Raw genomic sequence first — 24,641 nt, 5'->3', positions numbered from 1 at the left:
CGAAGAAAACTGCGTCGAAGAAACTACCGAAAACAACGAAGACTGCGTTACTCCATTTTTCGAAACATTTGTAACATCTCCCGAGATGTGCAACAATGATGAAGAAGAAATGGAATACGTTGAGAAAGTGGAAGCGGTTTGTGAGGAGCCAGAGCAAAATTATGAGGAGGAATTCATCGATGAAGGAATGAAAGATGAGTGCGAAATTAACGAAATCACTGACTTCACTGGACCCACATTTATCCCTGAGGAGTGCCCAACACGCTGCAACTTTGAAGTAAACAGAATTGGATGGGGAAATGGATTCGTTATCCGCGAATCAAAAGTCCCGAGCGAGTTCCGATTATGGAACAAGAAATACACAAACCAATATTTATTTGGCATAGAGAACCAACATGGTTGCAACCCTTTGTTCTTGAAAGGTGAAACAGAGATACCAAGATACGCTTGCTCTACCTCTGTTTGTCATTTTCTAAAGATGCAATCTGCACCGATACCAACTTCGGGATTGTGTGGCGATCACGATGGAATGTTGTTTGAATTGGAGCCCTACAGACATGGTTACCTAATCAGGAACGTAAAGTTCGATAAATACGTGGGAAGTGATGACACTCATCTAACTTTGTGTGACCGACCTTGGGCGAAATCGTGGCGGGTCGACCATTTCTAATTTTACAATCTACAGCTTACTAGGTAAGGGGCTGGGCTTCGTTACCTAAGGTCTGAAGTTCAAACCCTTGCCAAGCCATTTTTAAATCGCTTTTTTTAATTTAAAAAACCAAACAAAAAAGGTTAGCTTGCTGAAAACGTGGATTTAAAAAATCTGTCAAATTTTATATCCAAGATAATTTTTAACTAAAAATAAACAATTGTACCCAGAATTTAATCTAAAAATAAAATAAAAAAGCACCTAAAAACTGTGCATCAAGTGTGTTCTGTGTTAAAACTGTGAAAAAAACAAGCAGTGTTTCAAGTTTTAGGTTTATTTCTAGTGCAATATATACAAGAAACACACCAGACTTACATCAAAGCATTTGATATTTAATATAATATATAGAAAAGAGAATTGAAACAAACAAATTTTTTTCCTAACTTTAAAAAATTTTTGATATTTTGAAAACAGATTTTAAGCAACAAAAAACACCTTTTTTATATCTTGATTACTTTACAACATTTACCTAATAACTTTGTAGCACAAATGGTGTAAATGTGCTTATTTGACTTTAATGTGGAGGTTAGAAAACACAAAAAACAAATGACATGATTATAGAAATATACATTTTATTATAATTGAAGATTTCGTAACGAAAAAATTTTTCCGAATACAATATTTAAGGTAAATTTATTTTTAAACATTAGCTAAAGTTTTAAAGCATTTACCCCTATATTTAAAACACTTAACAAACACATTATGAAGAAAATGCAATTTTTACAGAAGCAAATTTAGGTCAATTTTAAATCCAGATTCAACTAATATTTCATTTAAACCCTAACAAAAATAGAATTCCTCAAAAAAAACAAAAATAATTTGTGGGTTTTTTGCCATTCTGTTAATATACATAAACTAAAATGTAGGTGTTAATACTAATTAAACAGATAATGATACATAGCTGTTGTACTGCTGTATATTTCTCTTTAAAATCTCCGAACACTCGCCCAAAACTCTCTCAAACCTCGGTCGATCCAACTTCACGCATTTCAACACTGATTTTGCCACAACTGTTGCTGCTCGAGGTCGATCCAATAACAATGCAATTTCACCTAAAATAAAAGTTATATTTTTACTTAAATTTTAGACTAGAAATTGGTACAAAAGGAACTAATGAGAAAACTATTAAAAGAATAAATACAGGACCTTTACTTTATTAACAAAGTTAGGGCAAGCAAGGTAGTAGATTAATATAATTTATATGGTGATTTATATAGCGATTGCCATATTTATTTGTATGTCCAAATTAAAGGCCCACAAAATAAATAAAACTGCCGTTTGTGGTGCGCAGGTAAATTATTCCAAGTATTAGTTGAGAGTTGTAACCATATTACGATAATTTAATGTGAACAATAGGGTAGGGTATTGAATAATGGTTAACATTATGCACTATGCTGGCATTGCCCATTAACTGCACTATTTATTAGTGTCCAGTTAGAGATTTATATGTTTAAATGGTGAAACAGTTAAATGATCTAAACTCACCAAAATAGTCGGATGGTCCGAGTGTTCCAACCTGAGTGTAATCTCCATCCCCGTTGTCCGATCTTTTCTGCAGAACTGCTGCTTGGCCCTAAATCAAATTATTAAATTTGAAGTAAATTATGGATTTACAAAACTCTGCTGATTAAAGATTGGCTTAACAAGAGTTCACACTGTTTATACCATCTTACTCAAGGGTGCAACCGCACATGAGCAGTAGGAATTGAACCCAGGACCTTATGTAGTAAAGTCAAGTGTTCTGACCATTACACCACGGTCCTGGTATATAACTAGAAAATAATCAAACAAACTGTTGAAATCTATAAAACAAGACATCAAAAACATTTCAAATAAACAACAACTTTAAAATAATTAAACTAGTAGCCGCGTTACCTCTACGATGATGAAGAAATCGGATCCAGCTTGACCTTGTACAACAACCTCTTGTTGGGGTTCAAAGTTGCATTGTTCAAGTGCATCTGCAACTGTGCATCTCTCCCATTTGTCCAATGATTCTGTTCAACAAAAACATTAGGTTGAAGTAATTAAAAATGTTCATTGTTGTATTTTTATTTATACTCTATATAGAAAGAACGTCTTCACGACCTAAACATAGAGTAACATCAGTTACCCCAACTCAGTAATAAAGCTGCCTTCGTCAGTTTGAAATATTTTTAATTATATTTGCTCAATAATTATGCTGCTGATTAAGTGCTGGCTCAGCAGGAGTTTATACAGTTTATAGTGCCTTACTTAAGGGTGCTACAGCATAAAAGCAGTGAGGACCGACATATGACCTTACACAGTAAAGTGTTCTAACAACTTATTTTTACAGATAATATTATTATAACAATGGGTATCTTCCCAAATTTAAGTGTTTATAACAGATTTAAGACTTGCAAAGCATGTTATAACAGAAATTAACCTAAAGTTGGCAAAATGTTCTCTTAAATTCAGAGATTTTAGTTTAATTTTAAACTAAATAAAAGAACAAATTTTTTATTTTTTCAACTCAACGAACTTACCCAAGATTGAAACTTTGCTGAGAAACTCATCGTACATCTTCCTCTTCTTCAGAGTACTTCCCATCAAGATCCTCCGGTAACTGTCACGGTCGATCGCCCACAACTTCAAGTTGGTCTTCGCACGCACATCAGCAGCTCGAGGGGTCCCGTAGATCAAAGCCAACTCCCCGAAACTTGCCCCCTCCCCAATCGTGCTTACATGATTATTATTCACATAAATCTAAACAATAATTTGTTCTTTAGTTTTAAGATATTGTTAAATGCAATAATAGAGTAAGTGGAATTGGGATAACTAATTGAAGCAGCATTTTAATTGTTGTAATATGGTCACAACTCTCAACTAATATTTGCTCATATTAATTTACCCATGCACCACAAATGGCAGTTTTTGTTAAATTTTGTAGGCTTATAAATTTTGACATGCCAAGGTTTATTATATATAGATGCACAAAATTAGTGCAACTTTAAATTCAATTTTTAAACAAAATCTATAGAAAAATTTTGACTTCAGTTCTAATAGCAATATTTTGGTTAGTAAATGATTTGATTATTGCAATTTTAGATGTGTTTTAAACCTGAAAATCAATTTCTAAGTAAATTGAAGTAAATAAATGTCATTTTAAACTTGATAATTAATATTAATAACAAGTTAAACAACACCTACGTCCACTTCTCCCTGATCAATGATATAAAAATTATCTCCATCATCTCCTTGTTTAATAATAAACTCATCAGCGATACTGTTCACAGGGAACATAGCATCAAAGATGTCGGACTTTTCACCCTCGTCCAAATGAGAGAACAAAACATTTTTCTCGATCGCTTTCGACAGTGCGGCCATCGTTTTGTAATCCTTAGTGATCACCTGTGAAAAAAAAAGTTGATTTTTAAAAGTATTGTTTTATATAGTATACTAACATGTTATTAAAGATCAATAAAACTGTGTGCACGTAATTGCCCACCGACAAGAAGACATTTTTTATAAACCCGCTTTTACCGTAACCCAATCTTTGGGAAATTCCCTTTATTTTTATAAATAATTTTGGTAAAAAGTCAACTTTGAAATTTTATTTTTTTAAGGAATGTTTAATAGGTCAAATGATTTATTATAATATAAGTGAATAACAGTTTGTTTTTTTAGTTATCATAATAGGAATGATCATTTTTAGTAATAGTATTTAAATATTAAATTACTTTTTAATTAGACTGTTAATTATTGATAAACTAAAATGGAATTGAAGAAAATCTATTAAAATATTATATTAAAATAATAGAATGTATAACAAAACACAATTTATGATAACATTTGTTAGAAAAAGGCCTTAAACAAAACAAGTATTACAATCTGTCAAACATTGATTTTTCTGTTGAATAAATGCACAATGTGGGGGAGTATTGATTAAATGTCAGTTACATTTCTACATATATGTGTTATAAGCATATGCATGTTGTATGGTTAGAACATATATAACATAATTAATTGATTATAATTCTAACACCACAATCTGTTAAAACAATTTCAAACTCAGAATTTTTATGTTGACATAAAGCATAAATACCAAAAAATTGTTGTTATAATTAATTAAAAAAAATTTGAATACAATTTTAATTAAAAAATTTGAGTTTATATTTTCTAGGAATTGTATAATTGATTTCCTGTAATAAAGTATTGTAATGACATTTCACTTGCAAATAAATAAGCCTTCAAATTTAGAGTTTTAAATATTTATATAACATTAAAAATTAATTAAAAAAACATTATAAGCTTATAATTATACCAACATTAATATTAATATAATTTATATTATTAGATCATTTAAATCTAAATACGATTTTAAAAATTATAGTAAAATTAAAAATTAAAATCCTAGTTTTTTAAACAATATGTTTAACTTAAACTTTTATAAACAATATTGTCGGCCATATCTTAAAAAAACAAATAAAATGCTTTCAATATATTACTACAACAATTTTTAACTGTTTATAGTACTACCATAATATTACGTATTAAGGTTGATTTAAATGGACCTTATTTCCTTAACATATCTAACTACATTTAAAAGGATGTTTAAAATAGAATACTGTCATATAACCTTGAAAACTATTTTACTTAAAGTGATGTATACCCGAAAAATACCATTTTACTGCCAATAAGACATTTTTAATAAGCCTTTCCTACCCTAACCCATTACTAGAAAATGTTTATTATTTTCTGAAAAAATGTTGACCTGAATTTTGGTTAAATGCTTTTTTTAAATTTTGATTTTCGAGAAGTCCATTCATTTAAATGGTTTTCAGTCACTGTTTGCCATGTACAAAGATTTTTGTAACATGTTTTTTGATACCATAACTTTCTTAACATACCCAGTTGCATTTTAAAATAACAAGAAAACCCCATTTTATCAACAATAAGTTAGTTTTAAGTTTTTAACAACACAATTACGTTACCTTCTTTACGTAGTTGGCAGCATCATCATCAGTGTAAACCTCCGCACTCACTGCTCCTCTTCTTCCCTTAGCTTTAAACGGTTGAGTCGGAGGAGTCATGCTTGGCTCCTCTTCTTCTTCCTTCTTCTGGGGGGATTTAGAAGAGGGGGAAGATGCAGCGAGCTTCGCCGCTTCATCCTGGAAGATTAAAAAGAAGAAGATTAACAAAAGATAATTTAAAAAGTATAAATTTAGGTTTAAATTCACATTGTAGCTAAATTGACAACTTTTAAGACAATTTGAAAATTTATTTATCTTTTAGTTATAAACTTAAGGTAATATACATCATCAATTTAAGGTAAAATTATCGAATGTTTATTTTTTTTAAATATGACAAATTTTAACTCAAAGAAAATTGTCTTAAATTTATTTCGCTATTTTTCTAACTTCTTATTTAAAAATAGTTACACTTATGTATAAAAATGTCTAACTTAATTTGTTATGTTTATTTTCAACTAGTGGCAAAAAACATTTAAACTTATTAACCTGATATAGCATGGTAATAAATACAAACAAATTCTACCTTACAAATAATCTTTTAATAAAGTTTACATAAAAAAAATTAATCCTTAAACTTAAATTATCACAAACAACAAAGTATTTATGCTTAGCTACACAACCAAGTATTAAATCACAAATAATAAAAACATCAAATGTATAAACCTGCACTAAATAATTCAACACCAAATGTAATCTTTTTTATCAATTTTTTTTACAGTTTTCGTTTTCTAGGAAAATGATTAGTTTTCTTTAAAAACCTATTCCCGTGGTTTTGTTTAAAAATTTATAAAATTGAATTGGAATAAACTTGTTCTTACCTTTCGCCACCTTTTAAAAATCTTAAACATTTTAACTAAATTTTTATTATCAAATATAAATTAAACTGCATTTAAAATAAATCTAAAAGTTAACTAAATTATTAAATCCATCTTAAACTTAGATTCTACATTTAAAAATAACTGAAGCTAGCTAACATACAAAATATATCCATATATATTTATAAACATTGATCCAATAAGTTACTACATACTCCACTACTTACTATATAATAAATTACTTCTATTAAATGAAAGTAGTGATTAACCACTTAAATAAGAAACTAATGTAAAAGGTAATTGCTTAGAATAACATTAAAATATGTGGGTTTACCTTTTCCAGTAATTCAAAATGTTCTCTCAAAAACTTCATTGGTTTCTCAGGTTTGTGGATGCATAACTAAAATGTAAAAATAAGTTTGCTAGGAAATTGGGTTGTAATTTTAGTTTTGGGTTGTAAAATTAGTTTTTAGAAATAGAACAACTAATTATTAAAGTAAAAAAAATGTGAAATAAGTGTAAAAAGGGCACTTAAAAAAGTAATGAAATTAGGAAAATGAAATATTAATATTATAATACAAAGTTTTCTATTGACCAACCAGATTTTTAACATAAAAGGATTTTTAAATTAATATTTTTTTATTTTCGATATGGAAAGGTCAAATTCATAATCTTAACACATAGTAACATTTGTTACCCCAACCCAGAATCAATTGCCTGCGCCAGTTTGTAATATTATAGATTATATTTGCCCGATAATTAATCTTTGAATTAGTTTTAGTTCAGCAAAAGTTCGAATTATTTATAATACCTTACTCAAGGCCACTACAGCATAAAGGAATGGAGGAAAAAAGCAAAGCAAAAGAAACATTTAACAATAAGTTACATTTAAACTCAACCAGGATAACTATAACCTACATCATTATATTTCAAAGTCAAGTTTTTAACCACTACACTATGATGCTGTTTAATTATATCCATCCAAAATTAACAATTGAACTGACCTGTACGATGCATTCCTTCAGAAGTTGTTGAATTTTATGATCTTGAACATAAGCTTCACATTCTTTTAAACCTGGTTCGTCTTCAGTCGACATTTTTAATTTGTTTGTTTGTTATAAAATTAACAAAATTAATTCCTGAATATAAAAAAGTTATATTAATTTAAAGTAGATATCAGATTTTTTTTTTTTGATATCAGATTGCATTTAAATTTAAACTTTCAAAGAAAATTTTGCCTGCTCGTTAAACTGTTAACTGTTATTCGATCACTTTTGTCTGTTTGTTTAATTGTCATAAAATTAAATCTGTAACAAGAAAAAGGCGAATAAAACTTGATTTTTGACCAATATTGGCCTGTCAGGCTAACAATTAATAAAATATAATCTTATTTCAATGTCTGAGTTGCTACACAAATATTAAATGCAGCGTAAAGCAATTTTTTATTGTTTATATTTTCCTAATTACGCAAAATGAGCAAATAGGGTTGAGCTGTTTGACGTCAGATTGACGTCATAATTCATTTATTATATTGACGTCAATTTTATTATTTCTCGTTTATCCTCAATCAATAAAATTAATTTTACGCGTTTTTAAGAAATTTATAGATTTATTTTTAACATATTTAAATATTATTTATATAATAACCAATCTTATGTTAAAAATACTAAGTTATACTAACGTATGAACGACATTTAGGACTTAAAAATTTGTTTTATTAAACGGTAGGTTGATTCTCCAACATGGACACAAAATTAACGTGTTCCTGCCGATGTGCTTCAATTAACTTTTGCATTAGACATTGCAGACCTTTTATTTTATCCATACAGTTTGAAACTTGTTTATTTTCGCCTTTGTCTTCTCCCATACCACCCTGCGATAGTAAAACGTAAAAAAATGTTAAAAATGCAACAGCAAAACAATGCAATAAGGTGTTAAAAACTGTAAAATAAAGCACAGAGTATAAAAGTCTTTGGTTCGATCCCCACCGCTCTCATGCTGCAGTGCCCTTGATTAATGGCACCATAAACCGTATAAACTCTTGCTGAACCAACATTTAATCAGCAGCTTAATTATTGGGCAAATATAATGAATAATATTTCAAACTGCCAAGGTTAACTTAAGATTGGGTAAGGGTGACTGATGTTACTTTATGTTTAAAAGTTGACCTTCTATATTAGGAAAAAACGATTTTAAAATATCAATTTGTGACATTTGTACCTTTCCAATTGACTTCCTCAAACCAGAGAAAGTGTTGATGCAATCTTTTAACTTTTCCTCTAACACGTCCCGCTCAGATTGGAGGACTTTTATGTTCCTTTGCATCCCCCATAACCTCGTTTGAATCGATTCCTTTTCCCCTTTTTCCGAGTCCAGCTCAACTAGAAATATGATTGTCAAAAAAATGTTAAATAATCCTTTAAAAGAACATAAAAGGCAAAACTAATTAGCAGCTTAATTATCAGGCAATTATAATTAATAATATCCCAGACTGTCTAAGTCAACTCGAGGCTGGGTCGGGGTAACTGATGTTACTCTATGTTTAGGTTGTGAAGTCGATCTTCCCACGACGGGGATAACAAACACACAAACAAAATAATTATTTACGTAAAATTTTAAAGAAATTAAAACACGTATTTTCGTGTAAGTATCTTAGTTACAATATTGAGAAACCTTTTAATTTATCAAGTGACGTTCTAGATTCATGTAACATCGATTTATTTTCTAATTTCTCTTCCAAAGCTGCCCATAGTTGATTTAAAAGCATTTTCTCTTTATCTATCCATTCCTCCTTCTGACGTAACAATCCAATGATTGTCCTGCGCCTGATAATGCAATATAAACATATTTATTAATAACGTTAAAATATAACTTAAATTACTTTAAAAATGTGTTAAAATCTTAAATAAATCTGACGTCATCTTTATTCAGATTTTGGCTCGTAATTTACCTGACATAGACCCCCAGCATAAAAGCACAACCAGTGGTCATAAACATTATAAAAATCTGAAACCAACAAGAGTCCGGCTCAAAGATGACTTTTAGAATACTCAGACCCCATTCTAGCCACCCTTCCTCATCTTCAGACCCAGGATCTATCCCTAGAAATGGGATGATAAATCCGCAAGTATTTTGGTAGATAGCTCCGATAAAATCATTATCTGTAAACGCCTTTGCTTTTACTTTACAATACAAAGGCATCTTGATCCAATTTCGCCTGCTTTTTTGTAATGAACAGGGGCTATAATTAGAGAAATAAGTTTTGGAAGAATTTCTTTAATTTTAAAGGGTTTTTAAATATGGTTAAATAGATTATGACGTCATAGCTAGAGTATATTGACTATACCCAATGCTAAGTATTCTCTTGGTTGTAAACCTGAAAACTTTAGGCTAAGACTAAAAACTTACGCTTACCTAGTTATTTACCAGATAAATCTGAATTTATCTACAATTTAGTTTCCTTAATTCATATTTTTTGTACTAAATGGCCCTGTTTGTTCCTAATTACTTTTACTACAAAAAACACATTTTTTTTCAAGTTTTTTTTTGTAATAACGTTCACATTACTTTCCCTTTTTAGGTTTGGTTTGTGCAGCAGCGGCAGCAGCTTCTCGCTTACGCTTGGCTCGAATACCAAACAACTTAGCATTACTACGAGCCATTCGCATGCTTTGGAAAACACTGTGTTTACGTTCTTCGTCAGTGATTGCTCGAGCTTTCTCTGGTTTGTAGGTCTGGAAAAAATAGAAATAGTTGAAACTAGAGTAAGACAACATGATGTAGTAGTTTTAAACAGCATTTGGCTTTAAAATATGATGTCACAGGTTTGATCCCAACTGCTTACATGATATAGCACCCTTACTAAGGTGCGATAAACAGTATAAACTCCTGCTGAGTTAAAACATAATCAGCATTTTGGTTATGGAGCAATTTTAAATCCATAATATCCCAAAGTGGCAAAGTCAATTGAGTTTGAGTACCAAATGTTACTCATTATACTATTAATAATACACCAAAATATATATACACATAAAAGTATTGTTTAGGGATATGGTAAAAAGATTAAAAGTGGATTTCAATTTAAAAATGAAACTGTTTATATTTTTATCCAATAAAGTTTTTCCGAAATACTATAAGAAATGATTTTTGACGAAAATAAACAAAATAACAAATATTGAAAACAAATTGTACTTACATCCTTGATAGGCATTACATCTCCTGCATGTTGGGTCGCCATCTTTATTTCTTCAGGCTAAAAAATATAATATTTTGAGTTAGTTGATACTTAACATATTGGTATAAAAGTAAAGATAACTGTCAAAATTTATTAAACAAATAAGGGCATGAATGCTAAAACGCTATTGCTCAATCGAAGATTGGACAAACTACCAAAAATCCAAACTTTAAAATTGAAATTTTATCAAAAGTGTAAAGTATAACACTTTATAATCATTATTAAAACAATTCATACAGTTTTGAGTAAAAAAATGCGAAACTATTCATTTTTTGACATGCACAAAAGTATGATACAAATTAATTGTGAAGTGCTCACCGAGCTGTCCCCCTTCTTAGGTTTATTTGGTCGGATGGGGAACAAGATAAGTTTCGATCGATATTCCTTCAACCTCTGCACATTCTTCTGGAGTGTTTCAGTGTTCTTGTTTCTACGGCGATGATCCACTGAGATTCCAATGGTGGCTGCAAAGAAGCGGTTGATTCCAGCTGCCTGGAGGTAAAAATAATTTTAGAATTTCCAGAACTAAATTAATTTTAAAATAAAATACTAAATACATATAATTCTAATTATAACAAAATTATTAAATACATATTTCCGCAATTTAAAAATTACTTTTTCGACAAGATCTTGTCTATGCCAACATAAAAATTGTGACTGGCGTGTATGCATACCAAATTTTTGGATCTACACGTGCTATACTGCAGGACTTAAATTTCCTACACCAAAGATTTACGCTAGCGAAAAATTTTAAATAATTTAGGTCAATTAAAACATCTAATTTGGTCATAACTTTAAAATTTTAGAAAAATTTACACCACTTTTATGCCGACTTTTGAGTAATTCACGTCAAATAAATCTGACAAAACTTGTGAGTTATGCCGTCAGGTTCAGGTGCACGTGTGATTTATGCTTGCATAATTACGCAAGTTTTTTAGACACCAGGCATGCAAAACGCTAAACTTTAATAATCATAAATCCCAAATTCTGCAGCATTTTTAATCAAGTTGTAATGTTTAACTTATATAAACAAATTATCAAATAACAAAATTAAATTTAATTTTTACCTTTAATTCCTCAAGAGTAAAACCTCGTCCAAATCTTTCCTTGGTGTTGTATTTAAAAGTTGGACAACGAACAACCGGTCTCAACCTTTTTACTGGTCGTGGTGCAACTTTCTTTGCTTTTTCCACACGTTTTGTGTGTCTTCTGTGCTTCCTAGCGGGCTGATTGAACCAAGTTTTAACTCGGGTTTGCCATTTCTTGTGGAAATGGTTGTTGCAGATTATATTGTTATGCCGGATCGCCATTTTGTTGATTGCACTAAATTTACAAAAATTCGTGAATAAGTTGACTTACTTTCCCCTCAGAACACGACTTTTTAATTGGTTTCTTATTTTAATTAACGTAATACTTCGCTAAAAATGCTTCTTTATAGCTTTACTATAGTAAGTATTACACTTTAAAAACCGTATTTAAACGTAAAAATACATTTCCTATAAAGTCTTAGTTTATAAACTGTGTAATTAGTACTAAACAGTTGATTTAAGAAGATATTAAGATTGGAATCCACATTTACCTCAGGCTTTCAACGTTGAAAAGGCCTTGATCTCGGTTCCAACACAAAAAATCACCCAAACACCAGGGTTGCCAAATAATTTTACTCAAATCCAAAATATTTAAATTTTATATATTTAATTTTTTTTAATTTCAATTTAAAACAAAATTGCAAGTTAATTAATATTATAAATTTTTAAAAAACTATAATTAATATGTACTGTTTAAAACAGTTAAGACGCTTTAAATGTTAATCAAGAATTGCTCCGACACGCCAACTGACGACAAAACAAATTTTAGTTTTTTAACAAAAACTTTAAATTATTTATGACATAAATCCTTTTAATAAAACCATAAAGATTAAAAAGAGAAACCCCATTTACTAATAATACTTGTACAAATAAATTTTTATTAAGCATAATACAGCTTTAAAAGAATAAAAAAACATTTATATACACCTACGTAGAAAAAATAAAAGCCATGAAAAGAAAAGGTTAGATAAAAGCTATAGACAAGATAAATAAGTCAACAAACGAACCCTATCTCCGACTTAGACGAGAACAAATCGCTCTCAAACGAGTATTTGTACTCTGAGGTCAATTCTGCGAACTCATAAAAAGAGAAAAGCGAAAAAGAAATACCAGCACCAGCGGCGTCATTAGCAACGGTGGTGTCAAATTTTCTCTATTAGGTTTTAATGTAGAAACTCATATCATGATTCTGAATCAAGCTTGTGTGTTTTGGGAACTAGGCCTTTGTTTTAGCGAGCAAAATAGTGTCAGTTATTTTAGCAAAAACAAATTAAGATTTTAGCAGAATGTTTCATAAATATGATAAATATTTTTAAATTATTTTAATACGCGTTTAAGTATAATAAACACGATAATATCTAGTCTATAAGCGGGCAATATTTATATAAATTGGTAAAAAATGTGTCTTATTTTTTAATTAATATTGAATAAAAATAATATTCTTTTAAGTAAGTGAGATGTTAGCGATTTAAATGTGATAACATGATCTGAAACAAACACAAAAAGTTGCGCAATTTAAATATTGACTCAACCACCACTTTCCCCGCAAACACGCGCTTAATAAAATAATCAATTTCTGTGTTTAAAGGTTAATATTAAAAAGCAAATAAGGTAGGTTTAAAATGGATTTCTCCGGTTCGACTCTCACTGCCACATACACCAGACCTAAATCGGTCGGGAACAACTTCCTACCTTCCATCAGCACCATGACTGCAAGTTACAAGAGCCATGCACCGCCCCATGCTTTGACTCACTCTTTAAGCTTACCCTGGAGACCCAGTACGTACTACAAGGTGGCCCAAGTGAACCCAAGTCTTGGTAAACTTCAGCGTTCTTACCCATCCACATTGGATAAGATCCCGCCCCTTTCTGCAAGCAACAGAACCGCTTTATTCACCCGCTACACCCCCGATGATTGGTTTAAATCAAATGTTACCAACTATAAGACCTCGGAGTCCTGGAGAAACAGCGCAGAGCGCCTTCGTGCGGACACCGCAAGATTGGTTCAAGACAAAGATCAACTCACCTTTAAGACGCAGCAGGAAAGCAGCAAAAACTTGGGAGAAAGGGTCAGTGACATCACGTTCTGGAAGTCGGAGATCCAGCACGAGATCGAGAATCAAATTGCGGAAACAAACGCCCTTACTGAAGTGAAGAAGAGGCTCGAGCGGGCATTGTCCGAGACAGAGGGGCCGCTGCAGGTTAGTATGACGTCATAAACGTAGATAATAACATCTTGATAAACTAATTTAAATAGAATCAGGTGTTGATTATTAATTTACTAATGTAATGGATTAGCGCTTTGTAGAGTGACGTCACAACGATGTTTATTACGTCACAGGTTGCACAAGAATGTCTGTACCATCGCGAGCGACGCCACGGCATCGATCTTGTGCACGACGATGTCGAGAAAAATTTACTACGGGTGAGTGCTTCAAGTGTTGTCATGGTAACGATGTTTAATGTGGCCAATTAAAATGGCGTTGAATTTGAAAGTGGATTTCACTTAAAACCTCTCGAGCTTTGGGCGGCCTGGTCTAGACGACTAAGTTTAACCGAACATAACAATCCCCCATTGTTGATCACAATACCTTGTTGGTGGCCCAACAAATAACTTGATTATCTTGATTGTGATGTCACGATAAAACCTTTGTTGTCCCTGTTTTGGGGGTCGATAATTAGTTTTTAATCGAATCTTATTGTTACGTCATCACAGGAGGTTGACGTCATCAAGTCCTGCCAGGAAAGAATGAGACGACACATCGACAAATCTGTGCAACAATTATCGTAAGTAAAAATCTCGTAAAAATAAGAGAATTAAAAATTTAAAATCCAGAGTTAAAACTGTTTTTAAAATTATTAAGAATCACATTTAAAAAATAACCAAGAAATAATCCAAACAACCAAAATTTAAACCATTTAACATGGAATTAAAGCAAATAACCAAAAATTAAACCAATAAACCAAAACTTAACCATTTAACCAATAATTGAACCAAAGTTTATTAAAATTGCCAGAAGTTAATCCAAATAACCGAAAATTAAAGCAAATAACTAAAAATTAAACCAATAAACCAGAAATTTAACCAATAATTAAACCATTTAACCAGAAATGAAACCAAACACTTTCGTTTTACAAAAATATCGACCGAAAATTATCGACAAAATCATCAAAACCGATCCATTATCGACTCTAAGGTTAAATAAGCAAGTCACGTGACAATAAAGAGGTCGTAACCATGGCGACGCGCAGGTGACATTTTTGCTCGTGTTCGGGCCGATGTTCCATTGTGCCATCGTTCTCGAATAACAAGACCCCATTGTCTGCGTTCGATTTAAATCTTATTGTTCGTTGCTCGTCCTACCCCCAATTAAGGACACTCGAGTAAATATTCTTGAGACCATATGTTTGCTTCCATAATTTATTACTTTTCGTTTGTTAACACACACCCGCGTGTCTTGATCGTAAATGTGACGTCACTGAACCAACTGTGACGTCAAATGAAAGCTTACAGTCACAAGCTCAAAGCAAATGTTTGCTTTATATAAACAACTATTAAAGTTTATTACCGAGCGCTTCAAAATTGTTATCCTAACTAACATAACAACCTTTGTATTGTGACGTAACAAGTATATATTGAAACGTAACAACCCTTGTATTGTGACGTAATGACTAAATATTGTGACGTAACTAATCCTGTATTGTGACATAACCAACCTTTTTCTGTGACGTAACCGATCTGACGTTGCTTAACCTTATATTAATGCGTAACTATCTTTTTATTATGACGTAAGCAAAATTCTTTCGTGTGACATAACCAACTTTCAATTATGACGTAGGAACAACCGTGCGGCTCAGCACGAGTTGGAGAGAGATCACAGCGACAAGTTTAGTGCTCTGAGGATCGACGGAAGATGTCATTATCTGAAGAACACCTCGGATGGGATCAGTTATCATCGCGGTGTCGATCGCGTTGATGCAACGTGAGTATGACGTCATAATTTACCTTGCTGTTGACGTAACAATGTCAAATTAAGTATATAATGTGGATAAAAGGGTAATCGCCTATTATCAGTGACGTACTATTGATGGTGTGACGTAATGTTAATAATGACATCATATTAATGACGTCACATTAATATTGAAATTATGTTGATGACGTCACAATTGTTTCAGGGTTTCCGTTCCAGAAACTTGGGCGAAGTTTAGCGACGACAACTTGCTGAGGTCACAAAGCGAGAGAGCTTCGTCCTCGAAACTCCGCGACAACATCGAGACTCTGCTCAACATCACCAGGTACGTCATTGTAAGTAGTTCCTCCTCGAATTAGTGTTAACCTCGTGTATTCATCCGCAGCAACGAGATGTGGACTCAGTTCAACAACGTGAACGTCTCCTTCACAAACCGGATCGCCGAATCCGCGGATGCAAAGAACAAACTCCAGATGCATCTCGCTAAGGTCAGTGACGTCACAATTAACCTCACCTTTGAAATCATGACGTTATAATAAAAACAAGTTGATTTTTATGACGTCACCATACTAAAATTAACCAAAGCTTTAATTTTTTAGGAGTATATAACGTCACTTAATTGATAATTACGTCACTGTAATGAAAATGACTTTACTATAACTAAAATGACGTCACTATAATAATAATGACGTCACTATATTGATGATGACATCAGTATATTGATAATGAATAAACCATAATGAAAATGACGTCACTATAATAAAAACGACGTCACTATATTAATAATGACTTCAATCTAATGGTATTGACGTCACTATAACTACGTCGCTATAGTTATAAATATCGTCACAATAATGACGTCACGAATGTTTAGACTCTGCAAGAGATGTTCTCGACGGAGCAGACGATCGGGCACATCAGGAGAGCGATCGCGGACAAGGATTCCCCAATGAGAGTCGCTCAGACGAGGCTGGATGAGAGGACACGACGACCCAACGTCGAACTCTGCCGCGATCCGTCACAGATGAGGTAAGTGTGACGTGATAATAGATGTAATATGACGTCATAATTGGGTGTTCGTTTTTTCTATAAATTGTTAAAGACTTAATTTTTAAAGCTTTACTGCATGTGGTGAATAAAATAACGCTGGTAAGACTTGAACCTAAGACTCCAAGGTCTTTATAACCACCAACATCGATAAAAAGTCGCTTTTTATTTACACACAGGTTGGTGCAAGAAGTTGGCACCATCGACAACACGATCAACACTTTAAAATCCCGCTTGAGGGAGGCAGAGGACACTCTTCAAGGTCTCGTCCACACCAAGGCATCTTTGGAGCACGATCTTTCAGTGAAGGCAAACTCGCTCTTCATCGACCAGGAAAAGTGCATGGGGATGAGAAAGAGCTTCCCGAGTACTCCAAGACTCGTTGGATACATCTGAGGAGTTATCTTTAAATTTTAATTAACCAATTAACGACTTTTAATTTTCAGCTAATTATCACACCACATTTACTTATTTTTTAATTTGGGGTTTTTATTTAAATTAGGGGATTACCCTAAAGTTCAATATCCTTGTAAATATTTTGCTGAAAATTTAATTTTTCCCGAGTTCATGACAAAACTTTATAACCGCGCTAATTTTTATCCTTTTTTGCTTCGTCACCTTTTTGTAATAATTTTGGGTGACTTCACACATTTTTTATTACGTCACAGATTGCACTAAAGAGATTAATCCAAGTAGTTCTATTTTATATTGTGACGTAATCGTTGTTTCGCCGTGTACGCGTTAGGTAATTATGACGTCATATGGATGGCCAATAAGTGAATTATGCAACGTAATGTTACGTCATAATAGGAACCGGAAAAGCTGCCTATGACGTAGCCAAAAGCCATAATTCTTTGTTTATTTATTGTAAATATTATTCTTCTCACGTGATTTAAATATAGCGGCATCTTCTTGCACTTATCACGCGTAGTTCTCATGCTGATGACGTCACTACCTGGTGACGTCATCAGAACAGTCTGTTCCGAAGTTCGACTGCCCGACAGCGAAGTTGTAAATATTAAAGTTTTAGAAGTTTGTGTGCTGTGCTAATAAATATTATTTCACCAAATGTGTTGTGACTTAAAAGGGGGTTAAATCTTCAGTGGGTGATAAATGTACAAAAAGAGGGTATAAGTAATGGGGTGGCAAATAAAAAATGTGGTATAGGTAGACAAAGGAGAACAGGAAATGGGGTGATAAATTATCAAAAAGTGGTCAATCTAAACAGGGGGTAATACACAAAAACGGGGTAATAAAATATGAAAAAGGGGTCAAACCAAAAAAGGGGGTAATACATAGGGGTGATAAATAATGGACGGGGTTCTAAATAAACAAATAGGGGTCAACCAAAAAAGGGTAATAAATACACAAATGGGGTTAAACCATAAAAGGGGGTAATGCATTTACAAAATGGGGGTGATAAACAAATAGGGGTCATAACTATAAATAGGGTGTAATACATGCACTAGAAAGGGTCATAAATAAGGAAATAGGGTGATAAATAAAGAGGAACAAAAGGGGTAATAAAAACTAAACGATATAAAAATTTGCTGTAAAATCTAAAAAATTTGGGGTGATAAAACGATAAAAAAAGTGATTAAAACATAAAAGTGTGCCAAACATGGATGAAGAGGGGTTATAAAATTACAGGAAGTTGTATATAGGTCAAGAATATAAAAGTGGAAATTACTGGAAAAAGATTTAAAAGTTTAATATTAAGTAATAAAAAAAGGATTATTGAAAGATTTAAAATATACACAATGGAGTAAGCTTTAAAAAAGCGGAAAAACACGAATTTATACCCAAATAAAGATTTAAATAATTTAAAAAAATTTTAAAGTAAAGTTTAAATCCATTTTTATCCTTTAAACATATTTGTTCTTCAGTTTAATGATATTTAATCTATGACATCACAATAAAGGTCTATGACGAACTTTCAGTATTAACAAGACCATTAAAAATGAGATTTAATAAGAATGGTATTCACACAATTTTGTAAAGGAATTATTATTAAAATTTTAGGGGTACAAAGGTAGTTAAAACATGGAATTTTAGTTATTAAAGTTAGCAAGAATGTAGGTAGTTAGTAGCTAGGAAAGAGTTGTTAAAATAAGGGGTTAAATATTAAAGTAAAGATTTACATATTAGAAAAAGTCTGTACAATTCTCTGTCTAGCTACAAAATCAAAAAAACAAATAAATTTAAGTCTTATTTATTTTATTGTTTATTTTTTGAGGGATTTTTTTGTTTTTTTTTTGATTTTTTTTCTATTTTTTATAATTTTTTTCTCCCTTTTTCTTTTTTTTTTTTTTCTCGTAAAAAATACAAAAATAAGAAATAAAAACAAAACTTTATTGTCACCATGACAACCGACTGCGCTTTAAAAAACAATTAATTGTTGATGCCGCCACCTAGTGGTACGTAGTCACTTCAGTACGGAGAATACCATGACGCTCTCGGTCGACCTCTGTATGATGTCATAATAGTTTAAAAAATCAGGCAAAAAATTTACAAAAAATTGGGGTAAACCCCCTTACCTGAAAGCCCGTCGGGGTCTTGAATAATAGGGTTGATGATATCTCCCTCGCCCCCTCCCTCTGCCCCTGCCCCGACCCCGGTCTGTGCTTGATATCCCGTGTTTGTTGGTTCGCTTTGGGTTAACCTTAAAAAATAGCGACAATTAATGGTGATTAATGGTTATATGGTGGTGTGATTGGTGTTTAATTAATGGTTACAATAAAAATATGATTAATTGGTGAAAAAAGGGTGTATATTGTGGCATAAGTGGTGTTTCATTAATGGTTACAATATAAAAATAGCTAAATTGTAAAAAAAAGTGTTTTGGTGGTGGGGATGGTGTTTAAGTAATAGTTAAATATAAATATGGTTAAAAAATGGTGAATTTTTAATAACCATTTTGTTGTAATATGGTGGATGATTTGTGTCAATTTGTTTAAAATATTATTTTTGTAATTTTGTAAAAACAGTCATTCAGTAACAAATTACATGTTGTTCATAGTTTAAAGTTTAGGTGAGTAATAATGGTAATAACGGTTACGATCAAATTTATAAAATTTAAATATTTTAAATTCCGAAAAAGTTATAGGAAAATGCAGCTTAAAAATCATCTACAATTATAAATTTATTAAAATATCTATATATACAATTGAGCTTAGTGATATATATATATATGTAAAATATTTTTTGATGCAGTTAATAGTTACACAGTGAATATAACATCAAGTATTTTATATTGAGTCTGTATTAAAGATGGAACTAACTTGTAATTGTCTTCCTCTAAATAATGTTCCATCTAACGCCGTTGCCGTGTCAACCGACTCCTTGTCAGCAAATTCAATATAAGCGAATCTAATATTTTAAATTTCAATAAAAAATTGTTTAAAACTAAATAAATTTTTGAGTTCTTATTAAATTTATAAATAGTTGCCCTTAACAAAAAATATATAACCCTTAGGAAAAAAGTTTCTACCCTTTAATATAAGAGTAGTTATCTTAAAAAAAGGAGTTACCCTTTAAAAGAGTTATTACCCTTGAATGTAGAATAAGCGGTTCGCCTTAAATATAAAAAGCAGTTTCCCCACACTAGATTTTAAAAAAGTAGTTACTCATGAAAATAAAAAAGTAGTTACCCTTTAGGATGCCCAGTAAATTTGTCACACAAAATAGTGACGCGGTTGACCGAACCTGTTCCATGAAAATGTTGTTCCAATTCTTCGGCCGTTGCTCCATAATCCACCTAGTGGTTAAAATAATGATTATCGTGATGTAACAATCCAAAAATGTGAATACTAGAATAACTCGGTAGTTTTAAATTAGATTTATTGTGATGTCACAATGATGGGTTCATAGATAATGAAAAGCTTTATTGTGGGTATTTTAAAAACGTCGGATGTTATTCAAGTTTTATAAAAAACTTAATTAATTATTTGGAATTGGATGAGTTCAAGCTTTAGTCTAGATTGACGTAAATGCCAAAGATAATGCGTGTGATATGACAACACAAAGGGGGATAATGATACTTGAGTGTCTTCACTGTAATCATAAGGACAAAAACATTATTCTATTGTGATGCAATAATTAAGAAGTGGTGGCACGGAATTAAGGTGGCTCTAATAAAACATATTTGCTCGTTGTATGCAAAACTTTTTGCAAGGTTGACTTAATATTTAAACTCCAAATTTCGAAAAATAATTTTCACCAAAAGGGTATTTCCCAGAAAAGGGTAAAAGGAAGTGGGTAAATGCAAATATCTTATTGTTGATAAAATGGTGCTTTCAGCCATATGGATAGGTATTTAAATGCTTTTTAATCAAATACCAGTTACTGAATGACATTTTTTGCCTATATTACCAAAATATAAGCTTCAAAAATTACATTTTACTGAAATTTAGGTCAAAACTTTTTTAGAAAATATAAAATTAACAATTTTCAGTAATTTCATTTTATGTAAATTGCGTGGGCGGCATTCATTTTGTGCAAAAAGTTTTGCAAAGTATTAACGAGGTATTTAAATCGATAAAACATAAAAGAATTTCTAATAAATGTTTTAATAACTTAACGAGTAGTTACAAAATGTTGAAATTTTGAATTTGCAAACACAACTTGGTTTTCCATGGATAGTAATTCCTGCAAGTTGTAAATTCTAACATTTACTAATCAAATATTATGTTCAAAAACTATAAAAGTAACTCCCCAAAAAATTCCGCAATAAAGTTAATAAAAAATACTCACGTTGCCAACGTAAATCGATCGCGCGTCTGCTTCAACTTTTTCTTCTACAGTTGGAAACGCTGAAACTAAAAATAATCAAAAAATTTTAAAATAAAAATCATGACTTTTAAAAATTTTTTAATTTTAAAATTCCAAATTTTTAAAACGATATTTATGTTTTTGACTTTTCATTTTGTATTTACACTTCCTAATTTTAAAATAACGTTTAACTCAAATAGATAAAGGGTTAAACTAGCACCTGATCAAATAAACCCTGACGTGATATGTCTCATACAGGTTTCACAGATCACTTAACTTGCTTGTGTGTATATAGTAAACAATCAGCAAAAATAAGTTTTTAAATACCTCTACTAAGTCTACCTTGAAAGATTAACAACTACATGCCTATGTGGTTTATTATTAAAGTTTATGGACCAATATAAATAGAACTCATAACCGAGTTTTAATCATTCCAGTTTTTGATTTTTGTACGATACAGAACGCAAGAATGAAATTGGTAAGTTTTCGTTTTTTAACTTGTTTTAGCGTATTTTTTACATTAATTGTTCTTATAAATTAAAAATAATTAATTAAAGTTAACTTTTTTAGTTTTCTGAAACAAAAATTTAAAAAAATTTAAACTTTTTTTAAAATAAAAATTTGTTAAAAATTAATTTTGTAATTTTCACAGAATCTTATTTTGTTGTTATCATTGACTTGGCTGACATGCAGCAAATGTGCCCCATTTTCAGAAGATGAAATCCAGGATATGATTGACTCTCAAGTTAATGATCTACTCAACATGGCAGACCAAGAAAATGTTGAACAAGAAGTTCACATTCAAAAAAGAGCGCAAGAAACACAGGAATCTCCAGTTTTGGATTCAACCAATCGAGATCCTCTACCACCAGTGGTATGTTAAAGAATTTACCATTTTAGGCAATAAAATATTTTAAATTTCCCACAACAATTAAAACAATAGAAATTTAAAAAACAGGTTAAATTAAGTTTTTTTAAGTTAAATTAAAAAATAAGTTTGGGCAACATTTAACAAAATTTTTTTGTCACAGTTGATTAGTGACATAAGTAGTAGGGATGAGCTTTGCAAGGAGGAGAAATATGCTCATCTGAGAATCTGTAGAAATAACTACAAACCTCCGAAACAAAGATGTGATCTAGATTTACTAAAGATCACAGACGATCTTGTTAACACGCAAAAAGAAAACATCGAAAAAGAGAAACAAAAAGAACAATTGGCTGCCGAAACACAAAGTTTGGGTGAGTTAAATCAAATTATTTTCATCCTAATTTAAAACATCTTTCACCTAACCTAAAATAAACAAACCAACAAATTCTGGACCATTTATAAAAACAAAATCCCCAAAATAAAGCTTAAATTTAACTTAAGCAGCAGAATTTTTACATTTTTATTAACCAATTTTACAGCCCTTGAAACCAGCCAGTTAAGTTCAACAGGATTGGACCCATGCGCAGGGGGGTTGTATTACTACACTGTGTATGAGGCGATCGACTACATGAACGGAAATATTGTCGAGCTAGTTCATGACCCAGGTTTATAAACCATTAAATTAAAATAACGGAGAAGAATACATAACTAAAATTTTTAACATAAAATGGCTGAAAAAATTAAAAATTGGACTTCAACAAATGATTTAATACCAATTTAAAATCAAACTCTAAACTTAAAATCCCATTTTTTAGCCAACTTTCTGTACCATGTGTTTCTGCTGAGAGCTTGCCAGTCAAACGGATCCCCTCTACCGGGCGTTCTAACTTGCAAAGCCCAACCATTCATTTACCAAGCAAGGGTTTGGCTTTCACCCTTCACAGACGACCAAGCAACGAGATTTATCACAATTTTGGGCTCGTGCCATTTGGTTTACATTTAAGACAACACATTTGGGTCTTGAGGAGCTTGACTTTTGCGCTTATTTTGCTTTATTATATTATTACTAAGAGCTTTAATGTATTATTATTCTGGTGTGCTTTTATAAACATATAATTTTGCAGATTTTGTACAAAGTAATTCTTATTTAATATCGCAATATTGTATATAAGCACTTTCCGGTGAACTACTTGGCCTATTTAACCTCTTTTTGCTCGTTTTTGTAAATATCATGCAATAAAATACAACCAAAATGAAATACAGTTATGACATCACAAAGGTTTTATGACATCACATTTACCTGGAGGTGGACTTAAGGTCATTTGTTTTTCGACATCATGTTGCATTTCTTTTAACTTCTCGGCTTCAGCCTCCATCTCCTTAACTCTTGCTTTAATTGCCTCCAATTCCTGAAATTTTAAGTTTTTGAATCATTCAGGTCATATAGAATGCATATAAACCTATGAATACCAGAGCTTGACGGAGGACATACATTTATAAATATAGGTATGTCTAATTTATAGGCCTGCAGAACACTGCCAGTTGTGGTGCGTTGGTAAATTATCACGAGCAAATATTAGTTGCGAGTTGCAACCATATAACAACAACTATAATCTTGACCATTGTGAGCTTTCGATTTAGTCGTAGAATTTAACAAAATTTATATGTAATAAAAAATGACTTTATACTTCACTTTATAAAGATCAAGATGTAAAACATAGAGTAACATGCACAAGATCTTACCAAAACTTGTCTTATTTTTGAGGCTATACTTAAATACATACAGCTATAAAATAAGAAACAAAAATCTTACTGGATCAGGTTCGTCGACTCCATTCGATTGGTCCAAAAGTGCTGAGTCATCATTAGTGGATAAATCTCCATCGTTGCTGATTGCTGAAGTAAAGGCATCCAAACTTGCTTCTGTGTCTAAAATATCCGCCATTTTAAGTTTACAGTTAACAGTTAAAAAGCTAATTATCAACCTGGCAGAATAAAAGATAAGCTTGATGTTAAGTACTGAATGTGGGATAGTATAACAGATTTTGTCACTTGGGGGTGCTGGAAGCAAGGAATGCAATGTTCACTTAAAGGGCTTAAGGATGATGCGGGATTGAAGATTGAGGGATAATATGGGATCAACTA

The 24,641-nt window shown here is 31.5% G+C and overlaps 6 protein-coding genes across 7 annotated transcripts; 2 read left to right on the top strand and 4 right to left on the bottom strand.

Annotated features, from left to right (window-relative positions):
* Positions 1–973: 973 nt before the first annotated feature.
* LOC145760111 (cAMP-dependent protein kinase type I-alpha regulatory subunit-like) lies at positions 974–7,676 on the bottom strand. Its single transcript, XM_082573980.1, has 8 exons — positions 7,523–7,676; positions 6,853–6,918; positions 5,665–5,841; positions 3,881–4,081; positions 3,217–3,436; positions 2,585–2,706; positions 2,195–2,282; positions 974–1,761 (listed from the first exon to the last, which is right to left on the bottom strand). The coding sequence occupies exons 1-8, from the start codon at positions 7,613–7,615 to the stop codon at positions 1,589–1,591; spliced, it is 1,140 nt and encodes a 379-aa protein (XP_082430106.1). The 5' UTR covers positions 7,616–7,676; the 3' UTR covers positions 974–1,588.
* A 559-nt stretch (positions 7,677–8,235) lies between these two features.
* Positions 8,236–9,719, bottom strand: LOC145759953 (uncharacterized). Its single transcript, XM_082573805.1, has 4 exons — positions 9,469–9,719; positions 9,192–9,343; positions 8,739–8,899; positions 8,236–8,391 (listed from the first exon to the last, which is right to left on the bottom strand). Exons 1-4 carry the CDS (start codon positions 9,717–9,719, stop codon positions 8,236–8,238), a joined length of 720 nt encoding a protein of 239 aa, XP_082429931.1.
* A 332-nt stretch (positions 9,720–10,051) lies between these two features.
* On the bottom strand, positions 10,052–12,380 carry LOC145758869 (large ribosomal subunit protein eL13-like). The gene is made up of 5 exons (XM_082572547.1): positions 12,332–12,380; positions 11,820–12,075; positions 11,071–11,244; positions 10,714–10,770; positions 10,052–10,252 (listed from the first exon to the last, which is right to left on the bottom strand). Exons 2-5 carry the CDS (start codon positions 12,060–12,062, stop codon positions 10,082–10,084), a joined length of 645 nt encoding a protein of 214 aa, XP_082428673.1. The 5' UTR covers positions 12,063–12,075; positions 12,332–12,380; the 3' UTR covers positions 10,052–10,081.
* A 1,026-nt stretch (positions 12,381–13,406) lies between these two features.
* Positions 13,407–17,921, top strand: LOC145759003 (tektin-3-like). Its single transcript, XM_082572718.1, has 8 exons — positions 13,407–14,041; positions 14,182–14,265; positions 14,557–14,627; positions 15,680–15,823; positions 16,017–16,136; positions 16,197–16,299; positions 16,686–16,840; positions 17,038–17,921. The coding sequence occupies exons 1-8, from the start codon at positions 13,463–13,465 to the stop codon at positions 17,252–17,254; spliced, it is 1,473 nt and encodes a 490-aa protein (XP_082428844.1). The 5' UTR covers positions 13,407–13,462; the 3' UTR covers positions 17,255–17,921.
* Positions 17,922–19,191: 1,270 nt separating this feature from the next.
* On the bottom strand, positions 19,192–24,475 carry LOC145759006 (polyadenylate-binding protein 2-B-like). Of its 2 annotated transcripts, none has more exons than XM_082572722.1 (7): positions 24,310–24,475; positions 23,791–23,905; positions 21,611–21,675; positions 20,509–20,615; positions 20,140–20,227; positions 19,396–19,520; positions 19,192–19,325 (listed from the first exon to the last, which is right to left on the bottom strand). In XM_082572722.1, the coding sequence occupies exons 1-7, from the start codon at positions 24,439–24,441 to the stop codon at positions 19,289–19,291; spliced, it is 669 nt and encodes a 222-aa protein (XP_082428848.1). In that variant the 5' UTR covers positions 24,442–24,475; the 3' UTR covers positions 19,192–19,288. The 2 variants fall into 2 exon arrangements, with proteins under 2 accessions (XP_082428848.1, XP_082428847.1); XM_082572721.1 differs by having other exon boundaries at positions 23,797–23,905.
* LOC145759005 (uncharacterized) lies at positions 21,955–23,748 on the top strand. Its single transcript, XM_082572720.1, has 5 exons — positions 21,955–22,106; positions 22,281–22,502; positions 22,660–22,867; positions 23,036–23,161; positions 23,312–23,748. The coding sequence occupies exons 1-5, from the start codon at positions 22,098–22,100 to the stop codon at positions 23,497–23,499; spliced, it is 753 nt and encodes a 250-aa protein (XP_082428846.1). The 5' UTR covers positions 21,955–22,097; the 3' UTR covers positions 23,500–23,748.
* Positions 24,476–24,641: the final 166 nt, after the last annotated feature.

This window comes from Corella eumyota, chromosome 7, assembly GCF_963082875.1.
Source record: "Corella eumyota chromosome 7, kaCorEumy4.1, whole genome shotgun sequence".
NCBI classification, from domain to species: Eukaryota; Metazoa; Chordata; class Ascidiacea; order Phlebobranchia; family Corellidae; genus Corella; species Corella eumyota.
The sequence above is the reverse complement of the archived record's forward strand: the minus strand, read 5'-3'. Positions and strand labels throughout refer to the sequence as shown.

Bases quoted from the DNA above. Each gene is read 5' to 3' on its own strand.
- LOC145759005 (XM_082572720.1), top strand. The intron at 22,868-23,035 runs GTGAGTTAAATC...CCAATTTTACAG, and splicing joins TGCCGAAACACAAAGTTTGG to CCCTTGAAACCAGCCAGTTA. The intron at 23,162-23,311 runs GTTTATAAACCA...CCCATTTTTTAG, and splicing joins CGAGCTAGTTCATGACCCAG to CCAACTTTCTGTACCATGTG.
- LOC145759953 (XM_082573805.1), bottom strand. From the start codon at position 9,719: ATGCCTTTGTATTGTAAAGTAAAAGCAAAGGCGTTTACAGATAATGAT. The intron at 8,900-9,191 runs GTTTCTCAATAT...TCATATTTCTAG, and splicing joins GTCACTTGATAAATTAAAAG to TTGAGCTGGACTCGGAAAAA. The intron at 8,392-8,738 runs GTACAAATGTCA...TTACTATCGCAG, and splicing joins TGAGGAAGTCAATTGGAAAG to GGTGGTATGGGAGAAGACAA.
- LOC145759003 (XM_082572718.1), top strand. From the start codon at position 13,463: ATGGATTTCTCCGGTTCGACTCTCACTGCCACATACACCAGACCTAAA. The intron at 14,628-15,679 runs GTAAGTAAAAAT...ATTATGACGTAG, and splicing joins AAATCTGTGCAACAATTATC to GAACAACCGTGCGGCTCAGC. The intron at 16,137-16,196 runs GTACGTCATTGT...ATTCATCCGCAG, and splicing joins ACTCTGCTCAACATCACCAG to CAACGAGATGTGGACTCAGT.
- LOC145759006 (XM_082572722.1), bottom strand. From the start codon at position 24,441: ATGGCGGATATTTTAGACACAGAAGCAAGTTTGGATGCCTTTACTTCA. The intron at 20,616-21,610 runs GTGAGTATTTTT...TTTAACCACTAG, and splicing joins GATCGATTTACGTTGGCAAC to GTGGATTATGGAGCAACGGC. The intron at 19,521-20,139 runs GTTAGTTCCATC...CTATTTTTTAAG, and splicing joins TTAGAGGAAGACAATTACAA to GTTAACCCAAAGCGAACCAA.
- LOC145760111 (XM_082573980.1), bottom strand. From the start codon at position 7,615: ATGTCGACTGAAGACGAACCAGGTTTAAAAGAATGTGAAGCTTATGTT. The intron at 3,437-3,880 runs GTAGGTGTTGTT...ATTATTGTTTAG, and splicing joins TTGATCAGGGAGAAGTGGAC to ATTTATGTGAATAATAATCA. The intron at 1,762-2,194 runs GTGAGTTTAGAT...CTTTTATTTTAG, and splicing joins CGGACCATCCGACTATTTTG to GTGAAATTGCATTGTTATTG.
- LOC145758869 (XM_082572547.1), bottom strand. From the start codon at position 12,062: ATGGCGATCCGGCATAACAATATAATCTGCAACAACCATTTCCACAAG. The intron at 10,771-11,070 runs GTGAGCACTTCA...TATATTTTTTAG, and splicing joins CTAAGAAGGGGGACAGCTCG to CCTGAAGAAATAAAGATGGC. The intron at 10,253-10,713 runs GTAAGTACAATT...TATTTTTTCCAG, and splicing joins ATGTAATGCCTATCAAGGAT to ACCTACAAACCAGAGAAAGC.